This window comes from Protopterus annectens, chromosome 2.part2, assembly GCF_019279795.1.
Source record: "Protopterus annectens isolate FY-2018-M chromosome 2.part2, PAN1.0, whole genome shotgun sequence".
In the NCBI taxonomy this organism is placed as follows: Eukaryota; Metazoa; Chordata; order Ceratodontiformes; family Protopteridae; genus Protopterus; species Protopterus annectens.
Genome location: NC_056730.1, coordinates 1,144,480,172 through 1,144,505,387, shown reverse-complemented (window position 1 = coordinate 1,144,505,387; position 25,216 = coordinate 1,144,480,172). Strand labels below are relative to the sequence as shown.

General features: G+C 36.9%; 1 protein-coding gene across 7 annotated transcripts in view; it reads left to right on the top strand.

Annotated features, from left to right (window-relative positions):
* Positions 1-25,216, top strand: part of GDA (guanine deaminase) — a 1,032,722-nt gene that overhangs the window by 579,116 nt on the left and 428,390 nt on the right. For 6 of the 7 annotated variants that reach the window (XM_044064391.1, XM_044064386.1, XM_044064388.1 and 3 more), the window contains one exon: positions 16,830-16,937. The exons of the other annotated variant lie outside the window; for it this stretch is intronic. In XM_044064391.1, the coding sequence (XP_043920326.1) occupies positions 16,830-16,937 (108 nt within the window). The remainder of the gene's footprint in view (positions 1-16,829; positions 16,938-25,216) is intronic. 7 annotated transcript variants of the gene reach the window in all.

Genomic DNA, 25,216 nt, shown 5'->3' with positions numbered 1-25,216 from the left:
GCTTACTGTATCATTGATATTTAATGTGCTATACTTCTCCTGAATTCTACTGTTTTATTATTACTTTTTTACTTATGGGTACCTTTAGTAATACTGTACTCCTTGTAGATCTTGTACAGTTTATACTATAACAGCACTGCTTTTTTCACCTGCTGGCTCTAATAAACTGTGACCTTACTTGCGCTTCTAAATATTTCACACTGTTTCTTAAGTTAGTATTTTAAGTATCAGCACAGTCTATGCATTGTTTTTGCTATTACTACACTAAGATATCAACAAAGTTAAATCAACCTTAATCATTAAGTTAGCAGGCAGGTAGGTTAATTAATGCATAAATTAACCAACAATCTTTATGCATTCACCCTTTCTGGTCAATATTGACGTTTAGGCTACTTTTACCCCTTCTGTAGCTGTCCTTTTTGCACTTGGCATTATTAGGCAGTAGAGCAACTACTATGTGATCAACATGATAAAATCTGTGAGAGATGTATCTACACAGATTGGTGGCCACCCTCTCACACATACAAATAATTAACAAACTTCAGACAAACCCACTCCACTACACTTGCATGCTCAATATCTACACATGTTGAGGTTATTAAGAAATTCTTCGCTAAGCCTCTTAGAATCAACACCATGGATCTTGCCTAGCACGCATAGTATAAAGTCGCTTAGTACAGAACTCACAAGGCTGCAGACCCTAAGCCATCTACCTCCAGTGATTCTGCTTACACAAATGAAAAATAGCAATTGTTGATTCCATTGTTAGACACAAAGATTCCACTTTCCCCAGGCTACATATGAATATAGTGGCAGTCAGTTTTCTTTCTGATGCCAGGATCCATTACATTACAAAGACTCCAAAATCCCTCAAACTGGACAAATCCAGCTATGAACTGGTAGTGGCTCATGTGGGCATGAATGATTTGAGACATTCATCCCAGAGGGACATGCAGAGAGGCATGATGGAGCTCATTACAATTCAAGGAAGAGTCTGATACTACCATTATCCAGAATGATGCCCAGATTCATTGGAAAGGTAATTGGATTTAATGAGTGGCTAAGTAGATGGTATCATTCTAAAGAGGTCGCAGTGTGTTTCAGAATGGAATGAGATGACTGATAGTCCTACTTGCTATACAGCATATGGCTTGCATCTTTTTTGTCAAAGTTTCTGCATACTTGTCAAAGCCATTGCTATCTCCAACATCAGGTGTAGGCAAAATCCATTTCTGAACAACCCAAGCTAGCAAAAAACACCTTATTTTATCCTAGTCCTGAATGTAAATGATTAGTTTTCTCAGTGGTCGAAGCCTGAAGAATAAGATGCCTGATCTCAAGACTCTCCTGCAACTTGAATGCATTTATATTATTGACATGGTTTCAGTGCAAAGACAGCACTCCCTCTACAGCAGGGTTCCATACTTATCACACTTCTATCTGAGCCGAAGGAGAATATCAGTATTTGTCACAGACTTTATCATCTCCAGACAAACTCACTGTGAGCTATCACTAAGTTAAGTTACTAGAAAACCATAGCTAGGTTATCTGGTGCCCTGTGCAGTTCCCAGATCTAACACATACTCAGCTGTAAGTTGAGAAAGACCAAAATAAAGGCCTCTGTCAAACTTGAGGACTCCAAAACTACTTTCTACTCTAAGACAGCAGAAGACCAAAATAAAAAGACTGTAGAAAACCACTTGTTTCAATTAAAATACTATAAAAGAAATGCTTCTCCATTTCAACAAAACTTCGGGGTTCAGTGTTTCAGCCATGACCACAAATACTGCTTTGGCATTCATTTCTGAATGCAGCTGTTGCTCTATCTCCACATTGGCATTGGCTAATTACAAACACCTTGCAACCATGGCAGCTTTCCCTTTCACCATGCCTATGTGCTACCACTTCATACCTGCTGTTGTTGCCTTCCATGTCCCCTGATGATTAAGAACATTTTCTAAGTGGCTCGCTGAATTGCTAATAAATGATGATAGCACTATGATGGGGATATCAGTTGTTCAGCTATTCAGTAGAAGACCTGCACTACTAATAGTACGCATGCCCAATGGGTCATTTACCTAATAAATGCAAACTCCTTGGAGTAAATGGATAGCTTACCCTTTAGGGGGTCCTAATATTCTGGATCTTGTTCAAACAAACAGAACTGTATTCTGCACTCCACCTATTATATAGCTAATGCCTGGTGAAATCCTATCACAAAGCAGTAAGCATTGGCAAACATCTCCAATAAGAATACTTCTGAGGTTAAGGACTTTAAAAAGTAAACCTCTTATATTTCTGTGGTGAACTTTTAAAATTCCTTTTTATTATGCCACCGGTACCTCAAGAGTTTTACTCACATTTGCTAAGTGTATAGATCAAGCAGTCCCTATTCCCTAACATAAACAAATACAATGGTAAACTTAACATAAACCACCTTAGTGATGTATCCACATTTGCAAACTCAACTATAAAAGCAAAAAATATTAAAATGCCTTCAACAAATCACAATTCATTCACCTATAGTACTCAGTCAAGATCACTAAAAAGCTAAAAATCAGCATTAGGAATGTTAAAGACAAACAACTGAAAGCAGAAATCAAGCATAATTAACACATTATTCTTCAACTCCATCAGGAATTTAAGATACAGCACCCAACAATGCTCTCAGCCAGTCCACAATGACAATACATACTTTTATCCAAAGGATAAAATATAATATAAAATATACAGGATATACAGTATTTACAGGATATACAAGATAAAATATATATAAAATATATAGCTTAAATATAAACCCCTATGTCACAAGATGGGTCGCAAACTGGCTCAAAGACAGAACCCACAGAGTGAGAGTTGCTGGAGCCATGTCAGCTCGAAACCGGTCACAAGTGGTGTCCCACAGGGTTCTGTCCTGGGACCACTCTTGTTTGGTATATACTTTTCCGAGGTACAGGCAAACATGGGAGGAATATGGCTCACCAAGTTCGCAGATGACTGCAAACTGGACACCATAAACGACTCTCCAGCTGACACAAACATCCTTCAAAAAGGTCTCACAGAGACAGATAACTGGTGCCAGCACCATGGTTTAAAGCTAAATGCCAAAAAATGTATAGTCATACCCTTTGGCAAAAACAATGTGCCCACAAATTACCACATAGGCGGAAACCCATTAAGTACAGAGAAAGTTATTAGGGACCTGGGGACCCAAGTTGATAGCAATCTCTCCTTTGAAAATCACATTGCCAAAGTGGTTAGAAAGACCTTCTACATAGCCCACCTCATCACAAAGGGTTTCACATCTAGATCAAGAGAGGTAATCGTGCCCCTTTATTCATCCCTCATCAGGCCCATCATAGAATACAATGCCCCTTTTGGGATGTACCCTACCCGACACCTGCAGCAATTAGAAAGACCCCAAAAGTATCTCACCAAGAGGATCAAGGGTCTCAAACAGATGCCATATGCTGCTCGGTTAAAAAAAACTCCAGCTCTACTCAGTTGCATACCGCCTACTTGAGGCGATCTATGCCTGACCTACAAAGCTATGTCAAATCCAGAATTAATGGACATGCTCCACCTCAGTAAATCTAAATCCCTTAGAGCCACACGAGGGACTTGAACCTCAGCACAGAAATAAATAGAACTTGCTGGAAGGACAGGTTCATAACCCAGAGGCTCCCTTTGCTCTGGAATAGAATTCCAGTTCATGTGAGGCAGAGCACCTCACTGAATCTCTTCAAGAAGAATCTCGATAGGTGGATGGGGGATCGTAGGTTTGTCCCAGGGATTACTCCCGTGTCACTATTAGACAGAAGCACAGTAAACTAAACCTTAAAAAGGGCACAGTATACTCAAATCAAGGGGTGGCGTAAGCCATACAGAATCGGGCTAGGCTTATAATTGCCCCAGGGCAGATAGCCTAGTATGAACCTATGAACCTATGATATTACCAGCATACTAGTAGATAGATTTAGTGCTAATTTCATACCAGTTGCAGTCATAGAAATTCCAGAAATCCTTGCCCCCTCCAAGGATTCCCATAGATCAAGTGATAACCACCCTCTTCATAACAAACATACTGAATCCATGATCCCCATTAGTATTCCTAGATGCCTAATTACTTGTGTCAAACACACCTTATAAGAGCTTCTGTTAAACCTCTTCAACCTAAACTTCGCCACTAGGTATATTGCTGAAATGTGGAAATGGTCATTGTAATACTATTATACAAAGGTGTCCCTACCTCTTACCCTGGTAACTACAGACCCATTAGCCTAACTAGTCTAGTTTGCAAAGCCATGGAACACATGACATATAAAGTTTGATACTGGGAACCTTGTTCCTCTGGACTCTCACTAATTCAGCTCCACCAAGGGTAGGTTATGCCTATTCAACTTACTCAACATCTTTGTAAAGTCCATAGAATCTGTGGATTGTGTTTGTCTAGTTCACACAGCATATTTTGATATAGTTAAAACCTTTGACATTATATTTCGTGCTATTACTGGCAACAAATCGAAAACCTAAGCATAAATCTTTATAGTGTGAGTTGTCACCAAATTGACTGTCAGACAAAGTATGGACACTTAAAGTAGTGGGAGCCACCCTAGAAAGTAAAGGATGATCAGTGGTGTCCATCAGGGCTCTGTGTTGGAATCCCTCCTATTCAGTATCTACTTCTTAGACCTTCAAACCATTTAAGTTTGTTGCTAAGTGTAAGCTAGGTGCTGTTGTTCACTCACTGTCTGACACAATTTTACTATAGCTTGGTCTAGTCCTAACAAATAACTGGAGTAAAGAAAGCTCAAGCTAGATGTTAAAAAGTGTAGTGTTGTTAAATCTAGATAGCAAAGCTGTTTGACAATATACAGCATAGACAGCACTCCTTTGCAGATTGATTTAGTCATCATATATCTTGGTACCTTCATTGACAGTTCCCTGTCATTTGACCCTATTGACCCCATTTCACAACATTTGTCAGAAAATCCTTTTATCTGGCCTAATTATTATCTAAGGGCATCTCACTCAGATCTGAAGAAGCCATCCCTCTTTACTCATCCCTTTTCTGACCGGTTATTGAGTATAATGCTTATTTTGGTATGTATTTGTCTAAACACTTAGCACAATTTGAAGGACTCAAGAAATTCCTGAATAAAAAGATCACAGGCCAGAAGACTCATATCTACCAAAACAGACTTAACTCTTTATCCCTGTGCTCTGGGTCTTATAGACCTCGCTCATGTGATTTGTGTTTATCATTTAGGGTTGTGAAAGACCCTGCCATCCTTCATCTCCTTTGTCTTCACAAAACTAATGGCTCCACAGACACCTGTACTAAGAATTTTAAATCATGATCAGCAATGAAGTAGGATGCACTGACCTGAAAGTTTCATTTCCTAACACATACCCCACCTGTTGAATTAACTACCTATTTATAATAAACAATTAAAGTGAACCTTGATAACTGGATGGGTAGCCAGAATTTCTCCCTGGGCCTTTTATCTTTTGCTACCCTCCTGAGGGCAGGCGGTGCCATATGAACCTGGGTGCTGACAAGGCTTTAATAATTTTTGAACTGATCTGTCTTGTAGATCCCATAATCCTATGTTTATTATGGTAGTTATCACGGAAATCTTAAGATAGATGTCCCAGTCTGGGAAGGGGATTAAAATATTACTTCTTTCTGGTGCAGTTCCATTTATGCTCTGCTGCTCAGAATCACTATTTGAGCAAATAAACATTTATTGAAAGCATTTTGATGACTTCATATGAATTTTGTTAATATCTGTATACATTTTTAAATGCAAACAAAAACAGATAATGGTTTCCTGGTACAGTTACTAATGAAAATATAAGTGATAATCTCATCACAAATTTCTGATTTTAAAAGCTTATTGGATGTTTATGATTTACTACGATACATGCATTTGCATTCATGTGTGTGTGTGTGTGTGTGTGTGTGTGTGTGTGTGTGTGTGTGTTTGCATATCCATGATATGTAAAAATGCATGCTGTTAAAAATCAACATATGTATTTATAAGCTTTTATACTGCTTACTGCAGAGTTTATAGGAAAAAAAAGAAATAATTAAATTTCCTTTTGTACCTCAACTTAGGAAACTAGGGCTACCTCATTTTTTCCTTTGTTATAATTTACTTTTGTAAAATTCATTTGAACTCAGAGATGGATCATGATCAAATGAGGCTTTAAACAGTGTAAAGGACCTGGGCCACCCAACTGTACTTGTTTACTTGACTATCTCTCCCCAATAATGATAAAATAACATTCAACTTTCTCAATATACAGACTATAAATTCAATAAAATAAAATTCTCAGTTCATACACACAACATATTATACATATCTTCCACTAACCTCTTTTAGACAAACTGTACAATGGTAGTAAGGAGAATACATCCCAAGAAAATATCTGGTTTAGAAACAAACTAAGCCATACTCAAAAGCCTATAAGGCAGACATTGTGACCTGGCAACCCTATGAAACATCTTTATAATTGATGACTTTCTTTTACACAAAATAGACATATACCCCACTTGACATTTTTAGGTTCATATGACAGTATCATGCCTGCTTGGGCACCTAAATTAGAAACATATCAAGGTTACAAAGGATTAAAGCTAAATATGACATGATCATCATTCATGAAGGAGTAAACAATCTAAGATAGTCCTCCCTCTGCTAAAGGATATGGTGAAAACACATATGCTTAGAAAAATCCCTCCATGATCTCATATGGAGCATAAATATAATAAGAACATTTTGGCCTTCAGTCAGTGAATAAGTACATGGTGTTTTACACCGGGGATTCAGAGCCTCTCAGTCTGGAATGACATGATCATCATTCATGAAGGAGTAAGCAATCTAAGATAGTCCTCCCTCTGCTAAAGGATATGGTGAAAACACATATGCTTAGAAAAATCCATCCATGATCTCATATGGAGCATAAATATAATAAGAACATTTTGGCCTTCAGTCAGTGAATAAGTACATGGTGTTTTACACAGGGGATTCAGAGCCTCTCAGTCTGGAATGAGATGTGGGACCAGCCAGAATGCTTCTCCTCTGATGGGTTTTACAGCTGTCCAATAGGAGTACAAGTGCTGAGCAAGAGATTTTCTGTCTCCATAGTGTTTTTAGACTTCTTTATATTCAAAGCCAAAAAGAATTTAACTTTTCACTGAGTGACTTAAGCTTTTTACTTCATGGTGGATGCTGATATCTGTAACATTGCTGGAACATGTTTTAAAGAAACACAACATATATCACACATTGTAGGACATACATCCCTTGATAAGCTAGGTGACATTATCTCCCTTTTTGTAAAAGGACATCAAAAATAGAAGCTAAGAAGATATATCAGAAGTATACATTTTTTTAAAATAATAATTAAAATCAATGTATTAAATATGCTAAGATGTAACAATAAATGAAAATGCAATATTTGTAGATATTTAACTTTCCAATGAATCAAAACAAATTGGCACAGGCAGTGTGAAATTCAGTGAGGAAAGGCAGTGTCTTCAGATATTGTGTTAATGAACCTAATATTTTCTACTCCCCATGCATAGTTATACCCACGGTAATAAACACAGATCATGTTAACTATCACCTTTAACCAGAGTGCACCATCAAAATCAGATCATAAATAAATCATCCTTCCTGACTTTACCACTGGAAACTGTGATATGATAAACTCCATGATACTCATAAAAACAGACCTTCAGTGGCAGAGATAAATCTACTTATGATACTGTCAATGAGGTTTGTTGTATTACTAACACCTGCATTCGTAAGTACATTTCAGGAGGATACAAATATACAGATAAATACAATAAATAAAAACTTATGTGGAAACATAAAAAATAATAACAAACACAACAGAACAAGAAATAATAATTAGCTTTCAATAAAGAACCATTGTGTAATTGAAGATATAGTAGTATATACAAAGCCAATGGTATCTAATATAAAAAAGAACTTTAAGAGTCATAGGAAATGGTGGAAGATAACTTTGCTTATGCATGTAAAGCAAATGTATGCTCCCTGATAGTCTGAAAAACTGATTGTTTTTCTTAAACTGCAGTTATAAGATAAAATGATCCTCAATGTTGTGTCTTTCAGCTTTTCCCAGTTAGGGGTCGCCACAGCTGAACTCCAGTCCGCTAATGATTGCCAGTAGATTTTACATGCTGAGTTGCCGGCCATGACGCACAACCTTCAATGAAGGTATGCCCATTCACGCATGTCTCCACACAGAAGAAGCTCTAGCTGAGAATCGAACAGGACAATGTCTTACTGTGAGGTGACAATGCTACTGCAGCACCACCACCGCAGTATAAAACAATCCTCAATAAATGCATACATTACTAGTATAGAATTTTTTCAAAACAAGAAATGGCTTTTTGATCACTACTCAGAACACTAGAACACAAGAGTTGATCTATCTTGTATGAAAGCAACATACATGTTAAAGTAGATTTGCCTCAAGCTTTTTGGACTAAGTGAGATATTCATTTTGTGTGCATAATACTTATTAATTACAATTATATATTCAGCAGAATGGGATGTAGGGAGTTAATAGTCACCAAATTGTTGAAAGTGGCATTTATGTGCAATTCTGTCTCGCCTCTCACAGAATCTCACCTCCTATTCATGGACCAGAGGTCAGGAAAGTTGCCTTCAAAAATAACATTGATTGTCCCAGATCTCATTAACAGATTCAACCTGACAAAAAAGTAAATGCATTTTTAAAATTTTTTTAATATCATATTATATTATTTGTTTATTTTATACATCTGTTAAGTAAGTAAACCAACTGAATACAAGTGCCCCTTTCCATTGGCAATGATGAGCACTGTCTGGTTTTGTGACTTGCACAGAGTCACAAAATAGACAAACAGAGGTGGAGGGAGTCAAACCCTGTACTTTAGATTACAGAAAGCTGCTCATAACTACTCAAAATCTTAGTCTTTAGCACTAATTACATGACTACTGTGACAGGCACTGATCACATAGTGCTAAAGCTGATGTCTGTGATATTTTTAAACACAGTAAAGACATAACCCATCCTTTAAGAACTATTGTCCAGTATCACTGGTGAAGAAATCTGGGATATTCCTGACTACACTGATGAAAGGGTAGAATAGATCTGAGAAAACCAAGCATAACTGCTGAATTTCAGACTATCCCAATATATTTTTGGTTTTATGTGGTACATATTTAGCTCTGTAAGGAAAAGAAAAATATGCACGAATGTTGTGAAATGAATCTAAATACATCTGTAGTAAGGATGCTATGAAATTAACACTCAAAGTCAAAACATGGGTGCTTACTTCATTATGTTTTTTATAAAATATCATAGACACAATATTTAGCTTTCTGTGCACATAGTCTGTCACAGTAAGATATGCCCTTTTTGATAGTGTATACCTACTTTGACAGTGAACATGTAGCATAAAATGTCCACAAACAAAACTGTTATGATAGATTAGTCACACACATCCCAGCAATCGTCCACATATAATGATTCCACCCTATCAAGCTAGATCAATGACTATTTAACAATGATCAAATTACAATGGGTCAATCACTTTCAGCCACAGTCTGTTTCTATAACCACAAATTATAGCCACTTTATTGACTGTATATATTTCATATGTCTGATTGTGATAAATTTACAACAGTAATATATTTCAATTTGTTTCACACAAATATACAGTATCCCTGCCACGCCAGGCCAAATGAAAGTGACAGCCACTCTCATCTACCGACTCCTTCTGTACTCACCACTTATAATCAATTATTTACTGTGTATATCTCAAATATCTTATTATGATAAAACAAAATAAATAATCACCTCAGAAATATATATCAACTTGCTTCACACACACACATGCACACACACACATACACACACATACACACACACACACACACACACACACACACACACACACACACACACACACACACACACAAAACTGTGCCATGTCAGATCAGTGACTGTTTTTTAACTTTGATGTCCACATACTGCCTCAGTATCCACTAATTGTAGCAACTTTATTAATATTACATACCTCCGATGTCTGATTTTCTTAAAAAGAATGCCCACAATAATGTATTTCAATTTCTTTCACAGAAGTGGACCCCTTGTATGTCCTGTATTTGATAAAAATAAATAATTAAGAGTTACAGTAATATATTTCAGCTTGTTTGACTCAAAGGCACACTAACCCTTTCCATGGTAGATAAATGAGCAAACCATTATGGTCACAGTAATGTGTTGTAGTTAGACAGATATACTGCCCTACTGAAAAGAACCATCAGTGGCCACTTTAATCGTAATCAGCAAATCAGCATTTATGTACAGTTTTGGACATACATAATGGCAGGTTCACAACACCAAGTGATAATGATACACAGAATCTAGTGCTCTCTGTAATTGCTAGTTTCTGTACTGGACTGCTGTTACAGCTCCCTGATTATCTGGGGCACTGTAGTAAAAGAAACTGCTGCTATGGCATTTTTTAGCAAGGAAGTTCACAGATTGTTTCATTAGTTCCATTTGTAAGGGAAGATGCTACCTCCTTGGCTTCTCAAATGATGATTGTTACTAATGTCAACAGTGGGTGGTCAAGGGAGCTAGCAGCCCTTACAAAGAAAATTAACCTAAAGCTGTGTCAGAATCCATCAGAATTTTCCTGTTACAGGGGCAATTGCTGTCATACTACACTACTTCCACAATATTCTCAGAGCTTCACAAATGCATTGTCAAGTGTCAGCATTCTTCACTAACATATTATCAATGTCCTTCATTTGCACCTCCTTGTAGTTTAAAATAGGTACTTAGAAGGTGGCTCTCTCCTTAGTTATTTCTGACATCAATCTCTTTTTCAGAAATATTCTGAGAGCATTTCAATAAGCATCGATCACATATTTTGCTCTTATAGCCTTTTGTCATTTCCCATTTGACATACCTCTCAACTGTCCTTGATTTTGCAGAATGTCCCTAATTTTGCCTGATGTTTTTGGTCTGTTCCTCATAGAATTTGTGATTATCTGGCAAATCATTGATGACGTAGTACATAATGACAGACATTTGTGTTTCAGACTTCATGACCATCAGAAAATGTGCTAATGCAAAGCATGTTATTGTAGTGACTTTCAAAGTATCATAATGACAATATTTCAAAGTTGTCTCTGATTTTGTGCCTTTAGTCCCCATTAGTTTTTGTTTGTGTTATTAATTCTTGAGCTAAAAGGTTGAGAGTTGCCCATTCAAAAACATTCTTCTGAGCAGTGTGACACCTGCTTCCCTGTCTAAGACATGTTATCTAATGTTACTGTTTGATTATATAAAGTTAGTTACTTTAGAAACTTCCATCCTGGCTGCTCATGTTATACATCACTTGAAGGCAACAGGCTTAGCTTTGTGTTGCTTAACAGTGTATTTGCTCACTGCTGTTTCAGTCATGCCATTGCTCAGCCATAGAGCATGTTTTGCAACAAAATATCCAAATGCCACTTAATTACTTACTGTATAGACATGCATAATTTCCTGCATATTAACAGAACATAGCTCTTAGCCTTCCATTTGCAAAATGTGGAACACTACTCCTCATAATGTAGAACAAATGAGTAAAATGTAACACTTACAATTAACCAACAACTTTGACTAGGAATCTAACCATATAGTTAAAATGTGAAACTTTATATTTACAAAGAGTTATTTTTATGAAATAATATGATTCAGTATTGTTTGCTATGGTTATTATTTAAAACATTCTTGATACTGAATAATTGCTTGACCACTCATGCCTTATTGATTTATTTGTTTATTTATTTTTATTTGATAACCAGATAGAGCACTGATCCTCATGGACCTTTTCAGTTTCAGCAAAGGAAAGCTATCTGGTTAAGTGACTTGCTGAGAGTTTCATGTAGAGGTTGAAGAAAATGAACTTTGGAACATAATGCTAAACAAAAGGGGACCCTGAACAGTACATTCCAGATGGATCTGATGAACCAATTTTGTGAAAGCATTACCCAACGTTTTTGTTTTATTCCATATGCTTTTATTTTCTTTTTTAATTCTATTTTTTATTATTCAGATTCTTATCTGATATTGTACCTTAGGTTTGTACAACAGAGTGAACAGTAACCCTTGGTTTGGTCTGTTTAAAATCTTAAGCTTTAAAACCACCATGTAAATGCATCTGTTGCTGCAAGACATACCACTGGAGATTACTTTTTTTTACTATATAGTTTTAGGAATTCTAGTTCACCCAGCACTTCCAGCAATCTGAGGTAGATGTTGGATAACAGAGACTGTTCTACCAAAATAATTTTCTTAGGGCCTTGATCGCTGGTCTAAATTTTGGGTATGTTCACTGCCCATTTGGAACTTGACAAATTATTTGGTGCTCCCTTGCCTGTATGAAGTTCAGAAATATAGGACCAGGCCTCCGAGAGTTTTGGTAGAGGGAAAATGGAGTCATTTTGCTGTATCATCACTAACCTCAGTATCCACAGAAGTGCAGACAGTGATAGCTGTCAAATTGGAAATGTCAGTGCCAGTATCAGCTGACTGGAAACCTAGGTCTATCTTTCATATCCAGCTGTTAGTGTCATAGCATTGTTGGTAGTCTTTAAAGAATAATAAATACAGATTCATTTTGGATAAGTTATGAACATAATAAGTACTTGTTTTGACTTTTGATGAGTTTATGTGAAAAAAGTCTTTTGGGTTTAACTAGTTTTAATTTTTCATTTAGGTTTAATGATTCTTTTTATTATTTTGCAATGTCTATTTGATTATTGTACAACATGTTGGTTTTGAGTCTTTGTAGGGGGTTTGCATATCTACCACATAGTGGGATCAGTTCCTCCCTTCCCTGGATGATTATTAGCAATCAGTTGGAAGTATAAGGGTCTCTGAACCTCATAGTTTCATAGGTTTATACTTAGCCAGATGTATGTCAAGCATTATAGGCTTAGCCAACAATACAGTAAAAGAACCCTGATAGCAAGATAATACATTTGAAGATGATAGTTGGCTTTAGTAGATAAAATTAATTTGGTAGATATATATACAAATATTATATATATATATATATATATATATATATATATATATATACTTAAATTTTGTTAGAAGACAAGGAAATAGCAACACGCTGGAGAAGCATGGAGGAAAACAGAAACAGAGAAGACTGAGCTGTGATAATGTATAGTTTGTATAATTAAAAGTCTGTAGCCAGTGACTCCTGGGATGAGTGCATTTGGAGTTTGTTGTTCTGGGAGAATAATTACATTCTCTATTCCTTATCATGAATGGGGGTTCAGTGGATTATCTACACTTGCCAGACAATGATAACAACATGCTGATCAGTGCACCATGGGTACAATCCAGGACATCTAAGGGCATTACAGACCTCTTTTTTGATCACTCTCATATGGGTGAAAACAACTTGCACCCCCCCAACCCTATACCCCCTGCTAATTACATATTCTAACACTGATATTGTACTATTCTCATGGAAAGTACAAATTCCCCAATCCCAAGAATCATGTGATCTGCTACTTTTGTCAACAGGTATCATCCATCAGCTTAATTGACCAAACTCTGCCTACTAATCAGATGTTGATCAAAGCATTGTTTGACAAAAGTAGAGGTTTCCATATACATATATATATATATATATATATATATATATATATATATATATATATATATATATATATATATACACACACACACACACACACACACACACACACACACACATATATGGATCAATTTCTAACTATTGAAAGTACAAATGCTCAACTTCCAGAACACTGATCTCACAAGATCTTTGCCTGGACCTAGCCCCTGAGCTTATTTATTACCTCACTTATTTCCTTCTTGGTTATTTTCTTATGTTAATAAAATCTGAAATAATCAGGGAGGCTCTGGCAGTTAAATCTAGGTCTATATCATAACTTCAAAGATGTAAAACTTCAAAGGTTAAAATATCAAACTCACAACATCGAATGATGAAAATAGTGAAGCCCCGGAACATCGAAATCTTACCTGGGTCAAGATTTCGGTGGGCCGTTCGCTATTTCCTCCACAGTGGTGCGAGAGTTATGGACCTTAGGGTTAGGGTGCGGGTTAAGGTAAGTTGATAGTTAGTAATGTATGTAAGGTTTAGTGTGGGGTTGGGTTTTGTTAACTGTATGTGTGTGGTTTATTTATTTTGGTGTGCTTGTGTTGTGTGTATGTTTCTCGGAACAGCAAATTTTTTCCTAGGGAAAAAAATTCACTATTCTGTGCGTTCGATGTTAGCAATATTCAAAATTCCAAGTTCGAACTTATGGTGTTAGATATTTTGGAATTTTGAATATATGATATAGACCTGTTAAATCTTTGTGAATAATAATCTACAGGCTGTATATGACTGTTGGGGTTACTATAACTATTTCAAAAACTTTTTTTTTTAAATAAAGAAATAGTTTTATTAGACTGCTCTATAATATTATCCCCTTCACATATGTTTTGGATACCCTTGCTGTATTTGTCTGGCATAAAATATTCAAAAGAATCAGACCCTATTCAGGGAACCTGACAACTGAGTGCCATTTCTGTGAAATGAAATCACCGAAAATTACTTTTAGTGCTAATCGACTTTGCACTTTTCCCCCACAGTTATGTGGCCATAGAACTGGTACATATTAGTTTGAGTAGAATGAGGATATCCCCACATATCTGGCTGTAGGTGCTTACCCATGTAAAGCAACTTACTTTTTGATTCACTAAAAGGCCCTTGGGCCGATAGCCTAGTACCTACCTATGAACCTGTGCCTATCTTTGTCAAGCAAAGTTCCTCATTAGCACTCTTCAAGAAAAATCTTGATGAGTGGATGGGAAATAGGAAATACACCCCGGGATCACTTCTGTGGCTCTGCTCGACAGGGGCACAGGAAATTAACTTTCTTTGGTGGCGTAAGCCAGAGAACCTTGTTGGCTAGGCTTACTTAGGCCCTTGGGCCGATAGCCTAGTACTTACCTATCAACCTACCTATGAACCTATGAAGTGGTTTCACCAATTTTACTTTGACCAATTTATACTACTGAAATGTCCTATCATGAGTAACCATAATTCCACTCATTCAGCATAATTTGCCATAATCTTTTTTTTTTTTTAATTAATCAGTCATGTGTATGTTCCTAAGTTTCACCTGAAAGCTTTTCAGTGTAACAACTAAGGCTGAATCAGGTCCTATACTGCCTGTAGATGCAGTTCCTCATCTAGTACATTTAGTTCCTGCTCATCTGTAACAATTTGCGTTTGTTCTTTTTCTCTTTCTTTCTTCTTTGTTAGCTCAGGTCATTTTAATTATTTGCCATTCAGGATCACCTTCAAAGCTGCCCATTTTACATCCAAAACCAAAAAGGATGAAATGCTGGATCACTTCCCTTACGCCTATGGCTTAGGTACTAACCGCATGCTACAGGCTAGGTAGTACTAGGATTATGTGACAAAGAACCACAGCAGTAACAAATTCAGTGATGTCTTTATTCAGTCCTGGCGGAGGGGTGATCTGCAGGTTGGATATTCAACAGGGTACTCCTATCATCTTTGGCTTTTAGCTGTTATGTCATTTAACATCTAAAGGTGTATGGTTTTCACTCTGGAACATGCTTAGTTTACTTGATTACTAACTTTCATCTTTTAATGATCAAAACAAGTTTGGTAATGTTCTCTGCCAAATACTACCTTGAAGGTTGGTAGTTATGCTTACTAGCAATAATTAAATTATAGCAGCTGTACAGTTTTTTATTAATTAGATCAGAATATTTAGTATGACCTCTTATAAAACTAAGAACTGAGGTTTCCCTTTCAGAATACATATGTAGATGGCTAGAAATGCTCAGTTCTACTAAAAGCATCAGAAAGGTTACTTAAAATTTGTCTTGGGTTATATTTGCTAGAAGTCTGATTCATAAAGGGTAGCTTGAGAAGGTATTCACAATCATACACTCCAGACTCATTTCAGGCAGAGTAACTATAACTATTTAAAGCATTGTGCAGTGAAACTGTTTAATAAAATGATTGTTAAAAAGATTGCGTTTATTGAAATTATTTGCACTTTACTGCTTGAGGCAATAGCTGATCATACTGTATTTCTCACTCTGTATAGCTGTAATACATCATTAACTGATCTGTATAGTGTAGTGTGCTGTGTGTGTTTATACCCTCCCAGACAATGAGAACAGTTTTCCTGTATGATAGTGATTAACCTGACACTGAGATGCAGTAACATCAGAGTGAAAATACTGGATTGTAAGAATGGTGGGGAATTCATGAGGGAGTAGATGCAGGGGAGGCTTTTTCCCTGCAAGGCATACTTTTTAATGATTTTAGTAAGTGTAATGTTTACCTGTAAACTCTATAGTCCTGAATACCCATGTATTCATCATTTGTCTGTTGGAGCTGTCAGACTTGGGTCATTGCTCTTGCAGATGTGTAATTAAAGGTCTTTAGTGTTCCGAAGATATAGTGCATCTCTGTTCAGTATGTACTTTGCAGTCTTACGATTGTCTCTGAGACAAAAATAAAGCACAAGCACACACACACACACACACACACACACACACACACACACACACACACACACACACACACACACACACACACACACACACATGCATACCCACATACACAAAAAGCCTACACATTATAACCAGTATTAACAGATTAGGTTTAAAAAATATGAAATCATGGAAGAATGTCACAATTTCATTCTTTCTTTTTTTAGTATTCCAGAGTAATGCCCATAATAACACCTCGCTTTGCACTTGCCTGCACTGGCAGCTTACTTACTAGTCTTGGTTTACTGGCTGAAGAACAAAATCTTCACATTCAGGTATTTTATTTTGTTATTGTTATAAGGTTTATCTGTGATATAATCAGAGTATTAAAAATAATGACTGCTTTTGTGAAAGAATAACCATGCCATATTAATGAAACATTTAATAGGGTAGAACCAGAGGAGTGGATTACTGCAAAGGTTTTATATGCATATACTGATTAGTATTCGAGGCTCACTACGGTACTAAACTTAGCTATAAGGCATGCAACTTAGTGTAAATAGCAAACAACAAATTATAGCATTTGAAAAATCATTTTAAGTGCTCAGTATATACTGTGAAGTACTTTGCAACACTAAATGAAGAGAATGAGTTCGACCAGCATTGTAGCTAATATAAAAATGGTAATTATACAACGACCCCCCATTAATATTCCAAAACCTGCATGCTGACTGGTCAGCATGCACGCTGTAAATCAGACTTATACTAATGGAAAAAGGTCCGGTCACCCGGACTTTTTCCATTAGTATAAGTCTTTTTTTACAGCAACGGAGAACGCAAGATCTCAGTTGCTTTTTAGACACTGTCTCGCTATGTTAAAGGAGTTTAGCATAGCGAGACAGCTTTAAAAAATGTAACGGATATCTTCCTTTCTTCGTTGCTTTTTTTAAAGATGTTGCGCTATGTTAAATGGGTTTGACATAGTGAGACAGCTTTAAAAAAAGCAATGGAGATTCTCCGTTGCTTTTTTTAAAGCTGTCTCGCTATGTTAAACTCCTTTAACATACCAAGACACTTTGTAAAAAGCAACGGAGATCTTGCTTTCTCCATTGCTTCCACCCACAGCTCTGATGTACTGCGTAAGCATACGCATGCGCAGTACATCAGAACTGCCGCAGAATACCAGACAGCTGTGGAAGGGCAGCAAGGAGGCATTATACAATGCCATTATTTAAGAAAAGTAAGTATTTTTTTCTTAAATAATGTCATTGTATAATAGCAATAACTCACTTCTGGGTGTGGATAATGCTGGATTTACCCACGGTTGTCTTTGTTTGGCCACTCGGGCTTCACCCTTGTGACCAAACCACGCCAACCGTTGGTACATCCAGCATTACCACTCAGGCAAGGGTTATTGCTATAATATAATGTATAAGAAGTCAAACTATATGAACCAATGACAAAGCCAACTCACAAAATAGCGAGAACACCATTAACAATATAAACTGGTTTATGCTGGTCCATGCTTTGTGCCATCTCTAATGTCACCTTTGCAACAAGCTTCCTATTCATGTTAAACAAAGCCCCTTGTTGGCCTTATTTAAGTGCAGTTTGGATGATTGTATGGGTAACTGGAAATTCACCCCAGGGTTCCACCTGTGTCCCTCTTGGACAGAGGCAGTAGGTGCTAATTTTAGTGTCTGCTTGAACCAGACACCCTTGGGAACATGGGTTGAAATTGGCTAGGCTTGTAAGGGCCCTATGGCTGTTAGCCTAGTAACCTCCTATGATCTTATGATGCTATTATCAATAAGGCAGCCTCATTTATAACTGAAACCATACTTATAATAAAAATCAGTTCTGTCCTCACAAGCTCATACTATTTAAGGCAACATGACTTCCATGTTTAACATTTGATTTAAAGCACCTTCTCAAGCAAAAAGACAATGCTGGGAAAGTCTGAGAAGAAAAACTATCCCTGAATGAGCATGACAAAGTCTTGTATAACCAAGCTAAAAAAGAATCAGGCAAGTCATATGCTTATACAGCTGTGAACTTCTACTTTTTTAACCCCAGACACTGTCTCGCTATGTTAAAGGAGTTTAGCATAGCGAGACAGCTTTAAAAAATGTAACGGATATCTTCCTTTCTTCGTTGCTTTTTTTAAAGATGTTGCGCTATGTTAAATGGGTTTGACATAGTGAGACAGCTTTAAAAAAAGCAATGGAGATTCTCCGTTGCTTTTTTTAAAGCTGTCTCGCTATGTTAAACTCCTTTAACATACCAAGACACTTTGTAAAAAGCAACGGAGATCTTGCTTTCTCCATTGCTTCCACCCACAGCTCTGATGTACTGCGTAAGCATACGCATGCGCAGTACATCAGAACTGCCGCAGAATACCAGACAGCTGTGGAAGGGCAGCAAGGAGGCATTATACAATGCCATTATTTAAGAAAAGTAAGTATTTTTTTTCTTAAATAATGTCATTGTATAATAGCAATAACTCACTTCTGGGTGTGGATAATGCTGGATTTACCCACGGTTGTCTTTGTTTGGCCACTCGGGCTTCACCCTTGTGACCAAACCACGCCAACCGTTGGTACATCCAGCATTACCCACACTCAGGCAAGGGTTATTGCTATAATATAATGTATAAGAAGTCAAACTATATGAACCAATGACAAAGCCAACTCACAAAATAGCGAGAACACCATTAACAATATAAACTGGTTTATGCTGGTCCATGCTTTGTGCCATCTCTAATGTCACCTTTGCAACAAGCTTCCTATTCATGTTAAACAAAGCCCCTTGTTGGCCTTATTTAAGTGCAGTTTGGATGATTGTATGGGTAACTGGAAATTCACCCCAGGGGTTCCACCTGTGTCCCTCTTGGACAGAGGCAGTAGGTGCTAATTTTAGTGTCTGCTTGAACCAGACACCCTTGGGAACATGGGTTGAAATTGGCTAGGCTTGTAAGGGCCCTATGGCTGTTAGCCTAGTAACCTCCTATGATCTTATGATGCTATTATCAATAAGGCAGCCTCATTTATAACTGAAACCATACTTATAATAAAAATCAGTTCTGTCCTCACAAGCTCATACTATTTAAGGCAACATGACTTCCATGTTTAACATTTGATTTAAAGCACCTTCTCAAGCAAAAAGACAATGCTGGGAAAGTCTGAGAAGAAAAACTATCCCTGAATGAGCATGACAAAGTCTTGTATAACCAAGCTAAAAAAGAATCAGGCAAGTCATATGCTTATACAGCTGTGAACTTCTACTTTTTTAACCCCAGGCTTTTCTGGAGTGAAGTTAATTACCTCAATGGTTATACCTAAAGATAACTTGTCTCACACTCTTTTAGCCCATCTGACTTTGTCACTGAGTTCACCAATATATTTTCAGTTACCTCACATATGAACACCCCAATTCACCACCCCTTGAGCCCTACTTGCCACTATTCTACCTCAAGAAAGGCTCTCAAAAAGAAGTGGAAAGGCTAATACAATCACTACTAAAGCACAGCCCACTCATCCAAGATGTTCTCTCCATGACTCTTCATAGAATATGACAGTATTTTCTTCCAATACATGTGGTATATATTTAAGCTTTCCCTCTTACAACAAACCTTCCTTGACATCTGGAAGAAATCTAAAATGATCCCTACTACTGTTTTTGTACCATTTCTCTCATCAACATAGCTTAAAAAAACAGAAGCACCCATACAGCCCTAAATGTCAATGGATTCTATACTTACCAACACAAACAAAGGCTACTTTACAGGTGCTGTATTTGTTGATTAGTCCTAAACCTTTTTTCAGTAAACCATACACTCTTAATTACCTTTGACTTCCACAAAAAAATTATTGCAGGCTTTCCCCAAAGCTCCATCCTTGCTCCATCCTTGCACCGCTCTTTTTGGGAAAGTATCTTATCAAATCAGCATATTTATCAAGTACATACATTCAGGTCTAAAAACATCCAATGCTATCCTTTATGCTGATGTCATAGTTGTCTACCACTCCACCACCAATTAAAATTCAGTAGTACAAATCTGCAAAATACACCCCCAAAACATACAGCTATGGTGCATGACAAGGAATTAACTGTGAGCACTAAAAAGATAAAACGAATGCTCTTCAATATCCCCCCAAAACCGAATAAACTAGACTCTCTACATGGCCCTTAACTTATAGCAATCCACCTACAAAATGAGTCCTCTCCTTCAAATACTTAGGTTTTACTCTTTATCCTACCCAGATTATGTTACTAAATATTAGACAATGGAATAAAGGTAGTTCAACACCCTATTGGAGAATGAATGGTTTCCAACAGGGTATTAATATGCAGAGATTACCAGTAAAAACAAGTCAGCCTCTTCACGGTCATTTAGCACAGAGAGCAAGAAAAAAAAAAAATGCAAACAAAGAAAAAGTCTTGCTAAGGCTCTTGAAATGTGGTTTCATGAGGGTTAAAAAAAAAAGTATATAAAATGAAAAAAAAAACAGCTGTTACAAGGACTTGAAAAGCCGTGTTTGGTGAGCATGGAAAAAATAAAGAAATAATCCAAATAAGCATGTGTATGTGAGTGTGTGTGTGTGTGTGTGTGTGTGTGTGTGTGTGTGTGTGTGTGTGTGTGTGTGCGTGCGTGTCAGAGACAGAGAGACAAAGACTGAACACATACCTCTAATTCCTTCACTCAAGAATGCTAGCTAAAGTCAACTGGAATGAGGGGAAAAGACCTAAAATGTAGGGCATTTTTGAAATATAAACCTAATTCACTTAAAAAGTAAATAGGGGAAGATTTTTTTCCATCAATGAGCATATTCTGAGCAATAAAAAATATGAAACTTTAATGTCTGACTTCAATGACAGACTGTAATCTTTAATGATTTTCTAGAAAATGAAACATTTTCAAAGGACAGAACAAAATCAGGGACAATTGAAAGTTGGGTGGGGTATTGCAATACCTTGTATTGTATGAATTTTTCATTTTTTAGATCACAATAAGACATCTGAGATATATTCAGTCATAAAAGTAATTGTAGTTGCTGGGCACATTTGTGTCCGCACGTGTGTGTGTGTGTGTGTGTGTGTGTGTGTGTGTGTGTGTGTGTGTGTGTGTGCGTGTGCGCACTTCTGTGTATATGTGTATGTCTGTCTGTGTGTGCCTCTATATCTCTGTATGGGACTAGCCAGATCGGCAAAACATATATATATATATATATATATATATATATATATATATATATATATATATATATATATATATATATATATATATATATATATATATATATATATATATATATATATATATATATATATATATATATACAAACACACACACACACACACACACACACACACACACACACACACACACACACACACACACACACACACACACATATACATATATATATATATATATATATATATATATATATATATATATATATATATATTATACATATATAGAGACAGAGAGACAAATAAATAAACAAATGAATGAATGAATATATAAATAAAAAAATCGAATAAACAAACAAATAAATAAATACATACATACATAGTGTGGCAACTGCTACCATAGACAAAAAAATATTTTTTTTCCTTCCTGATTTGTTTATTTGTTAATCAGGCAAATCAGATGTTCTTTCTAAGACTATTCGCAGCCATAACTATGAGAACAAGGGTCAATCCAACATGTTTAGGTAAATACTACGCTATGGGATTATTGACTGTTGCAAGCTTAGCTAATAACCAGAGGTTAGAATCAAACACAGTGCTTTATTTTTGTAAGGTTAAGACCTTAACCATTATGCTAACCCTCCCAAGTTTAGAGAAACCATTCAACCAGCATAATTTTAAGATGTGGAGGAAACCATATTATGTGGGGGAGGGGTGACTGACATATATGTGCAGAACATGAAAAACCTCACACAGACTGTAGCCAGAAGTCAGGACTGAACCTTGACATTGTAATGAAGAGATCTGATGCACTGACAGTTGCGAGAGATCACATTATGACTTTTAAAATAAAACTGAATGCATATGTTCTCCATAAAAGCTGTTGCAGGCTTTATCTTTGACATCCTGTAAGCCTTTTGATAAAATCAAATTTGATGCTAACAAATGTATGTAGCAAAGCTGTAGTAGATAGATCAATACGATTATGTTTCCAATTTGATAAGATGTAAGACTTATTAAGTACCTGTGACACAAGAAAGATGCTTAACAGAATTTGCTAATTAAGTTTCAGCACTGTTATACTCAGATCTCACTTCTTCTCCTTCTTTCTGCTTTTCCTGGTTATGGGTCACCACAGCAGATTACCTGTCTGCTCATGATTGGCAGTGGAGTTTTACAGTGCCGAGTTGCCAGCCCGGCACCCAACCTTCTACAGAAGGCACACACATGCACACACTCACACCTACGGCCAATTTAGTGTCCAATCCACCTACAGCCACACTAAAGCATAAACAGTTGCCTCCACAGAACAGCACTGAAAATCTCAAACATCTTTCATTGTTATGAGTCACTTTTTTTCTGCCATTCTTATTTTTATGTGTGGCAGTATAGAGAACATGAAGAGGTATATTATTGGGTTTGACAGATAAATACATAATAGATTTTATGATTAGTCATTAGTATGTAGAAATTCAAAGAAATGGAAATGAGGGAAGGAACTCAGTAGGGCAGAAAATTTTAATACTATAGTTAAGAGTTGGGGTAGTTTACAACTTTCTTCAAACAATCCATATCCATTCACCAAATCAAGCAAACATCATCCAACAAAAATCTCCACCTTTCAATATTTAAAAAAAAAATGGATTACTAACCCTCTCATAAATATACACTCTTTCAAAGTACTGTCATAAGGATGGCATAAATAGGTGTGAAATTTACCTCCATTGTTGTTCCTTTAACTTGTAGATAACATTCAGCTTTAAAACAGAAGAATTTTTGGATAATACTTTGTCAAATAAAATCAAACAAAAATCAATAAATTCAGATGCATCCAAATTAGATGTGTATAAAAATATTGCCCTCCTTTACTCTATCTACTTTAGGAATACTACTGTAAATGGCTGATACATGAAGAGTGCACACTCAATGCTCTTTGTCAATTACTGCCATATCTAAAATATTGAGAAACTGTGGAGTCTTTCAACATTCCAGGTATGAAGGAAAGCAGTGATTTTAAATATCACTCCAAACATACTGACAGAGGTTCTTTAACAGAACCTCTTTCCAAAACAATTGGTTTAGGGAAACCATCAACTACTCAAGTAATATGAGTGAGTTATCTTCTGCTCCTCCTTACTCCCTTTCCACTTTAAAAAAAAAAAACATTTCTAAGCTTGTTTCCTGCCTTTCCTGTAAGTAGCCTAGTCCAGATACAAATTTGCTGTATCCAGGACTGTTTATAAGCTTCTGAGCCCCCACCGCTAAACTAGGGTTAAATTATTCCTGGTGCCATAAAGTGTGCTCTTCAAATTTTCCCTTAGAACTAGCCAGTTTTTTAGCTTTAGCACTCAAATCTGTTTCTTTGAGCTCAGCACTTGTTCAGAACTCGTTGTAAGCACTAAATAAGCTACAAATTACTACAGCACTCAGCTTTCCTCACTTGTCTAGAGGAAAACAGGTTTTACTACTTAATAAATAAGCACATATCCAGGCATGTCTAAGGGTCAGTGCCCAGTGTTTTCTCTTGTGTACCTGATGAATCTGGGCATCTTGAGGCAATGCAGCAATTGCCTCATGTATACAGACAACCCTCTCCTCCTACCACCCAACACGACAACCTGTGAGAGATACACTTATAGAGCCAAACTGGAAGCAAAGCTCTCTTCACCCAAGACTGGACTAGACAGTCAAGAGGAGAGAGTAAACACTTGCACCACACCACACTCATCACATAGTCCCACAAAACCTACACCACCAAAACACATACATAGAAACACAAAACACACACCTACATTCACGGAGGCTCTCAATAAAAATCTGCCCAGGCAACAGGGACCTCCAAAGCAGAAATGCAAGCAACCTCCACCCCCCAAGACAACCCAAATGACACATAGCCCACAAACTCAGTGTGCCACTCAACCACAGCCCATAAGTTATAATAATGTACCCAACACTCTAGTCATAGGTGACTCTATAGTCAGGCACACTGATGTTCCACTCACAAGGCTAAACAAGGAGAAAGTTACTGTCAGCTGCCTGTTGGGTGCCAGGATCCACCACATAATGCATGCACTCAGGTCACTCCACAACAAGTACGAATATGACTTTGTCATTGTCCATGTTGGTGTGAATGACCTGAGACATACCTCCCTGGACTACATGAAAAGAGACATGAAGGAGCTGTCTGATCTTGTAGCCCCGTCAGGTATGACCCTAGCCCTGAGTAGCATCCTGCCATCACCCAGAATGATACCACAGTACAAAGACAAAATGATTGACTTCAACAATTGGATAAGCTACTGGTGTCATTCTAAGGGGATCCAGTATCTGTCTGCCTGGGATGACATGACTGACAGACCACAATGCTTTGCCAGAGAAGGCCTGCACCTGTTGCCCTTGGGATTCTGGATAGTGGCCA